This window comes from Meleagris gallopavo, chromosome 11 (genome assembly GCF_000146605.3).
Source record: "Meleagris gallopavo isolate NT-WF06-2002-E0010 breed Aviagen turkey brand Nicholas breeding stock chromosome 11, Turkey_5.1, whole genome shotgun sequence".
NCBI lineage: Eukaryota > Metazoa > Chordata > Aves > Galliformes > Phasianidae > Meleagris > Meleagris gallopavo.
The window spans coordinates 14,404,205-14,411,744 of record NC_015021.2 but is presented as its reverse complement, the minus strand read 5'-3'; the positions used below and the strand labels follow the sequence as shown (position 1 = coordinate 14,411,744).

Genomic DNA, 7,540 nt, shown 5'->3' with positions numbered 1-7,540 from the left:
CGAGCACAAAGCATCTCCCGGTTCCGGTACCAGTGGACGCGTGCTTTGTCCGGCCCTGGCACGGCTGTCAGGTGAAGCGGGAAGCCCAAACAGCAATGGTAAACGTTTACTCTGCTACGTACGACATTCCCCATACATTTAATGCCTTGTTGCAAGGATACGGGAGGATGTGAACAGCTGAAAGGTGCCGACAGCAGCACTGCCCTTGCAGACATCCTCTAGGGGACAACGTAGATGTATTGGAGTTGGAAGGGCCCCTTAAAGGCCATCTGGTCCAACTCCCTGCAATGAAGAGGGGACACCTACAGCTCCATCAGGTGCTCAGAGCCCCATCCTGACCTTGGGTATCAGGAAGGGCAGCCTGGGAAGGTCACTGTGTGCCAATAGCTTTAAGCCAGGAGAATGTGTGTCCCAGTTACAACAGGCTCAGCAAACACATCCCCACACCAGCACTGTGGGATCAGACAGTCGGGGCGAGGGTTTCAGACAGCCTCTCTGGCTTTTAATAAAAGGACCTTACTCATTGACTAGTGCTGGTAATCAAGTCAGGGGAGATAAACGAGATTAGGGTCCTCTTCCAAAGATCAGGGTCTGTTGGCAGAGGAGCTCCTGTGCAGCGGTAACCCCAAGAGCAGCTGTCAGCACACCAGGGCTCCAGCCTGACGCCACCCAACAGCCAGCTGAGGCCTTAAGGTCAGCCAGATTTTGCATTTACAGGAATCTTGCTCAGCGAGGGGGCTTTCCTGCATCCCACGCCCAGAACGAGCACTGCTTCCCATTTCTCTGATGTTTAAACTGCTGTTAAGCTCATCTAAAAATATTTGGGAATGGATGGAGCTGTTCTTCATGGTCACTGCAATTGTATTGTTAATTTTGGGTACAAACGTACTGCTGCCAGCAAGGGCTGCTTGGAGAGGTGAACGTCACCCACAATACCCAAACAACCTCGTTTACATTTCCTTACTCATTAACAGAGGAGGGACCTAACAGCAAACACACTTTTATCTTCCTCTGTGTTGCTTAAAGAGATACAGCACAGCGAGGCAGAGGCAGGTCAGCTCAGCAGTGTGTGCAGTGCCCACGGAGTGATGTTGGAGTGCAGCAGGCACCTGAATGCAGACCTGGATGTACACACAGGTCCTGTTGCTCAGCCCTTTGCCTTCACACTGCAACCCGGTGGATGTGCTGGCAGCAAATCAACAGCTCGCTCTAAATGAGGGCAATTGCACTTCTTGCATGTGCCCGTGCCTGCTAAGAGCAAAGATCTGTTCATTTTCAACTCCAAAAAGAGGAGGAAAGGGTGCTTGGTACAGAGACACAGTGCTTTGAGCTCTGAGCAAGCCCAAAAACCCATTGGATCGGGCCCCTTGGAAGATGATTCACTACGATTCACCTCTCATCTAAAGAGAGAGGACACGAGGAAGGACTTTTGTACCAATTTTTGACAGTCCTCAGTGTCTCAGTGCAGCTCTTCAAACTCTTCCTCTCGGTTCTCCAAACTTACTGCAATGGAAAGCCAGGGAACCTGCGAGAGATGTCAGACAGTGCCTGCAGGGCTGCCTGGGAGCCCCAGAGAGCCTGCAGTTGGGCAGCTGGCAGGGTGCCTTCCTGGCACACAGCATTGCCCCAAGGTGCGCTCGCACTTTGTCCTGGCACGTAGGCACGATGCACCACATCACCATGGAAAGAATCCACACTCAAAATATCCCCTGGAGGATCCTTTCCCTCAGAGACATCTGCAAATCCCCCCGGCTCTGCACGAGTTTGTATGGCACCCGGTGCTCGGCGCTTTACAGCTCAGAGGTGCACACAGAGAAATCAAATAAAGACAAGGTTTTAATAATTCTCTCCATAACAGGTAAGATTTTAGGTGGATACAAGATCTGAAATAAGATAAAATAAAATAAAGGTTATCCTTATGAAGCCCTAATAGAAAAAACAACAGCTAACCACGGTGCCTTGCCCTGCCCAGAAAGAGAGAGCGAGAAGTGAGCTCAACTTTTACAGGGCTCACTGCTGCTGGAGAACAAAACCCATCCACTGCTCCCACAGTGCCCCCACCCAAGAACCCCCATTCCTGATGGACTCTGGTGTGAGCCCATCCCCAGCCTTCCAGCAGGGCAGGTGGGAATGTCTGCACACATCCATCCGCTCAGACAGCTTGTCCTTGACCCTTCAACTACTCTGGCACGCAGGAGTAGCTTGGGAAAGACCAACATGCTGATGGCAAACAGCACCACAGCAGGAGGGGGACCTTTATCTTGTTTGCAGCCTTCTGGCCAATAAGTCAGAGCCAGCAGCAATCTTTGCTCACCCACTGTCCTGTGGCTGCAGAGAACCCAGAGGAATCTCAGGAGCTTTGTGCTGCTGGGAACTATGCAGCAAAGCAAGCAGAAACTCAGTGATTTCTGCTACGGTAGATTGCCTGCCCAGCTGATGCAGGGAAGACCTTACAGCTTTGGAGCAAGGCTGGCATCAAGCTGAGGGAGCAGTGGCCTCTTCTGGCAGCTGAGATACCATGCACTGCACCACTCCTGTGCAGCACTGGCAGATAAGCAAAGCACCACAACAGAAATATTCTACAGAGAGATATCTGGGTGAACAGCATTAACCCCAACCTGCAAATCCTGCCGTCTCCAGGAATTTGTTTGCAAGTCATCTGTGGTACCTCACGTGGCACATGCTCAGGCTGAGGACAGTGATCCACTGCTGGGGGCTGATTTGACCGGGACAAGCAGAACTGGGATTCGGTGAGCTGACATCTAGGGGAGGAAACACAGGATAGGAGCACAGTAGGAACCATGCTGGTGACAGCTCTTCCCTACAGCTCACCCCAAAGAATTACTATTTCTCACCGAGAAGAACGCAAGGCTGGTGGTACTGTACAGCTATTAACAGTAATGGGAAGCCCCAGTGATGGAGTTAGGATGGAAGTTCTCACACTGAGCAGCATCTCCATACCGTGTGTTTTGGGGCAGTGAGAGCCACCACAGTCACACTTGGAAGTTAACAGCACATGGGCTCTGACTCGCATCTTCCATTCCCAGCCCAGGACTCAATCCCTCATTTTAAATTCCAGTTTATTTTCCCTCCTGCATCTGAACCTAGTCACTGAGTACCACTAAGCGTCACGGGTCAGATATCAGGAAAAAACTCTGAAAGAACAGTGGTGCACTGGCACAGGCTGCTCAAGGAGATGGTCACCATCCCTGGAGGTGTTCAAGAGCCATGGAGATGAAGCACTGAGGAATGTGATTAATGGGTAATATTGCTGGTAGGAGGATGGTTGATTAGATGATCTTAGAGGTCTTTTCCAAACTTATGTTGGCCCTTCATGCTTCTCAGACCCTCCACACTCCTGCCTAAGCTTGTGGTTCTGTTCCCAGAAAGCCTGTCTCTTTGTCCCTTGCCCCTGTTTAGCTATGTCCCAGGATACCTTCTTGGTAATTAAAGACTTCTCTTAGTGCTCTACATGCAGCTCTCTTGACTTCCATGATGCTATCGGGCTGGCCTGCCTTGTAGACCGCTGCCTCCACCACCAGCTGCTGGAAAGCGCCATCCAACAGGCACTGCATCCTCCTGAGTGCTTCCACTGCCCGGGACAGCTCCTCCTGGGAGCCTGAATGGATCACCACCAGCACCAGCGCAGCTGGCACGCATGGGAACAAGTTCCTTATGTTAAAGAGGGTCTCATCCAGATAATCCCACTGCATGAGCTGCTTCAAAGTGGTGGCTTGCCAAACCATAAAAACCAGGTGCGGTTGAACCTCTTTCTCCTCCTCTTTTTCCTCCATCTGCTGTAGTTCAGTCTTCCCATCACCTGCACTGAACAGGTCCTGAGCAAAATCCATCAGCACTGAGGGGGCTCTCATGTGGACGTCCTTCATCTCCATCACCAGCAGCTCCCCGTTCTTCATCCCCAGCATGTTCAGTAGGTTAAGGAACTCCCAGCTGGTTTGGTCTGTAAGGGAGCAGGTGTCGGGCTCCTCTGATTCCATAGCTTCTTCCTGTGCAAATATTTTTTGCTGCTCTGCTGAAGAAAGGAGTGAAAGGGGTTTCCACTCAGGAGCTGTAGCAAAGGTACTTGCAGTAGAGGTCTTACAACAGACTACACCTGTTTCTTTCAGTTGTGTGCAAACACAATTTGGTGAGGAACAAACAAATGCTATAGAAAATAACTGTGTGTATTCCACCTCAGACTTTGAATCTCACACATACAACTCCTTCGTGCTTGTAAAAATAAAGCCCTGCTTGACCAGAGTACCCTTCAAGCTGCCCACTGCTTATCCATGTAAATGCTGCAGTTTTTCACTCTTAAGTGCTCTCTTGCTGTTGAAGGAGGCAAACTGAGTTGTTTTAGCTAGGAAATAATTTGTACACCAAGTGTCAGTAGCCAGGTCCAAACCATTATCGAATTTCACTTAAAAAAGGTAATTTATCCAATAATGTATTCTAAGCTAGGACACAGCTGTTCCACCTCCTTCAGAAGGAAGAGGATCAGTCCTGAATGAAACACCAGCCCACCACAGGAGACAACTGCAGGAACACGGGAGAACAAAGGCCCAGCTCAGGCACCCCAGCAGCATGCAGCTCAGGCAGGATCTCACACCGGGAAGGAATGAAAACATCAGCGTACCTGAGTGAAGGTGAGGGCAACCACTTACCTGCCTCAGCAATGACACCCACTCAGGGTACTGATGACTCCTTTTGGGAGTGAACTAAGACTATGACATCAGCAGCAGCCATGCCAACCTGCAGCTGTCTGAAACTTCCCTTAAAGTCATACGGTATTTTTTATGCATCAAGAAACTTGCACTTTAAGAATCTTTCAATCCACTTTCATTGCCTTTTTGTTCAACAAACCTCAAGGAGTTCATTAAAGTAACAGCATCTCAGTGTATGAAATCTTCCCATCCCAACACTATTGTGGTAGGGCTGGCAGGAAAACCAGCAAGTATTAACACACACACAGACAAACGGCATGACAACAACATCAGACAGCTGTCCCAACAGCAGTCATTGCAAAGTGATGTTTCAAGAGAAACACCAATATAAGCTTCCCTTTATTGAGGAGGCAAGGAAATATTTCTCATTTTCTATAGAAACCCTGGGTAAACAGTTTACAAAGGTTGTAAAGATTCAGATGCTATGTTGGAGGCAATGACTGGTCATGATAAAGGCTGTCAGTTATTTGCCTTTTCAAAGGTAACCAGCTCAACAGATGCCTTTAACAAGTATGGGTCAAATCTCCAGCTAAGGAGCCACTTCAGAGTCACTACTACATCAGTGTGCCGTGTGTTGTGGTATGCCACTGAAAAATAAAATCTCTCAATATAGGTGGAGAGGATTAAAAACAGGAACGTACAAAAAGGGAACAGATTCTGTATTTTATTTCCAATAAAAATTTAGATCCTAGATGGATACAGCATCTGAAAAACACAAGAACAGAATCACATTAGAATTCCTGTTACTGGACTGTACAATTTAACAAGTTTTGCAGTTATAATTTGAATCATGGATCTCTTCAACTCCTTTAACAGTGACTCCCATTTATGCAGAAAAGGGACAGAAAGCATAACAAGCAGCTTAGTGACTTGAAGCAGCATCTATGGCATACAAGTTCCCACCCAGCAGTCAGCTCTCCTGCTCAAAGAGTCTTCCCATGCCTACTTTCAGGACTTTGCCATGCAGCTCATGCAACCATCTGGGAAGTAAGAGGAAAAGTTGCCACAGCTCCCTTGCCAGTAGGTAGGAACTGGGGCAGAGTACAAAAAGTATACATGCAAGATGGGATTAAAACGCACCCCAATAGCTGACAAGGATCCCCTCATCCCTAAAGCTACTCACCACTCGGATCCTGTGTCCAATGGCCTTGGCAGGGAGGTTGGAGCGGAACTTGGCACGAACCATGCCGCTGTTCCCATGGGCGCGGGTTACCTTCCCCCAGATCACCCGTGTCCTGTTGGGTTTGCCGCCGGGGGTTACGGTGTTGCTGAGGAAACAGAAACACATAAAACTTACTCAAGTTTCATTCCAAAGGAAATGCACTACTTTATCTGTAAGATTTCTCCTGACACACCACAGGCACAAGGGGCCTAAGGCATCGAGACAGGCATCAGCTACCTCACAAGAAGCCACATGCCACCTTTGGAATGACTGTGGTGATGCTAACAGCTTGATCAATTTTATTTAAGGCAATTCCACTTCCACATCTGACCTCTTAACAACTACTCTCAAAGAAAAATTAAGTAGAAGGCAACAAACAACTATTTTTAATGCCTCCACCATTGCTAGCACAGCAGAAGCAACAGAGCTGTGACAGACACACAAAAGCTGGTGTCCTTCTTTTTGCCTGACAAGATATTCTGCCACTAAGGATCCCAAAAACCTCAGTGCTCATCTCAAATTCATCTCGCTTCAATTTGGTCTATCAACCTGCCTTCAGTTTTCACCAGTCTCAAGCAAAGTTTCTTTCTCATCTCATTTGTTCCTTCAACATAATCATTCACTGTTACAAATTACACTTCACATTCATTTCTTGATCTGAAGGACAAAAACACCATCCAATTCAAAGCTAACAAAGAACTTTAAAACTAAGACAAGGCAAGGAAGTTGTTTTATGTGATACTTCATTTTATTGGTAAGCTGAGCTGAATTCTTCATTCTATCAGAAGATACATATATTGTCTGCTCACATCTCAGCATTTGCAAAAGCTGACGTAAGAGGCTGACTTACTTTTTAGCTTTGTATACATAGGCACATCTCTTGCCTAAGTAGAACTCCGTCTCCTGGCGGGCATAAACACCTTCAATTTTCAGCAGAGCAGTGTGCTCCCGCTGGTTTCGGAGGCCACGTTTGTAGCCAGCAAAAGTGGCCTTGCACCACAACCTATAGACATGGAAAACATACAAATTAACTCAGTTCAAAACATTCAACTTTTGTTGAAAGGGACCTCAAAGCCCACCCAGCCCACCGGTGCCATGGGCTGGCTGTCCCCACCAGCTCAGGCTGCCCAGAGCCCATCCAACCTTGGGCACCTGCAGGGATGGGAACCCACGACTCTGGGCAGCACTGCCAGGGCCTCACTGCTTTCTGAGTGAAGAATTTCCTACTATCTAACAGAAATCTCCCCTTCTTCACTTTAAAACTTCCCCCCTTGTCCTATCGCTATTAGGCCACATAAAAAGTCAGTCCCCACTCCTGCTTATAAGCCCCCTTCAGGGACGGACCGCTACAGCCAGTTGAAGTCAGGGATTTCAGAGGGCAACGCAAACGTAACGATGGACCAGACACACAGAGCGGGTGTCTGGTACCAGCGGGTGCAGCGGGCAGAGCTGTGTTGGGAAAGGAGAGCAGCCACAGCCATCAGCTCACCGCCTGCAGCATCACCCCAGCTCTCCACACAGCGCTGCAGTCGAGCCGTGCCAAGGCGCACGGCAGGCACTCACCTCCCGCTCATGGCGTCCTCCTGCAGCCCAGTCCCGGCAGGCCTACAAACGACACACAGAACCGTGACCGCCCCGACCGACAGCTCCGCCG

At 48.8% G+C, this 7,540-nt stretch overlaps 2 protein-coding genes across 2 annotated transcripts; both read right to left on the bottom strand.

The window, feature by feature from the left end:
* Window positions 1-1,818: 1,818 nt before the first annotated feature.
* LOC104912668 lies at window positions 1,819-4,033 on the bottom strand. The gene is made up of 3 exons (XM_031555055.1): window positions 3,437-4,033; window positions 2,619-2,762; window positions 1,819-1,883 (listed from the first exon to the last, which is right to left on the bottom strand). Exons 1-2 carry the CDS (start codon window positions 3,996-3,998, stop codon window positions 2,656-2,658), a joined length of 669 nt encoding a protein of 222 aa, XP_031410915.1. The 5' UTR covers window positions 3,999-4,033; the 3' UTR covers window positions 1,819-1,883; window positions 2,619-2,655.
* Window positions 4,034-5,366: 1,333 nt separating this feature from the next.
* On the bottom strand, window positions 5,367-7,534 carry RPL35A (ribosomal protein L35a). The gene is made up of 4 exons (XM_010716791.3): window positions 7,450-7,534; window positions 6,737-6,889; window positions 5,848-5,992; window positions 5,367-5,429 (listed from the first exon to the last, which is right to left on the bottom strand). Exons 1-4 carry the CDS (start codon window positions 7,458-7,460, stop codon window positions 5,406-5,408), a joined length of 333 nt encoding a protein of 110 aa, XP_010715093.1. The 5' UTR covers window positions 7,461-7,534; the 3' UTR covers window positions 5,367-5,405.
* Window positions 7,535-7,540: the final 6 nt, after the last annotated feature.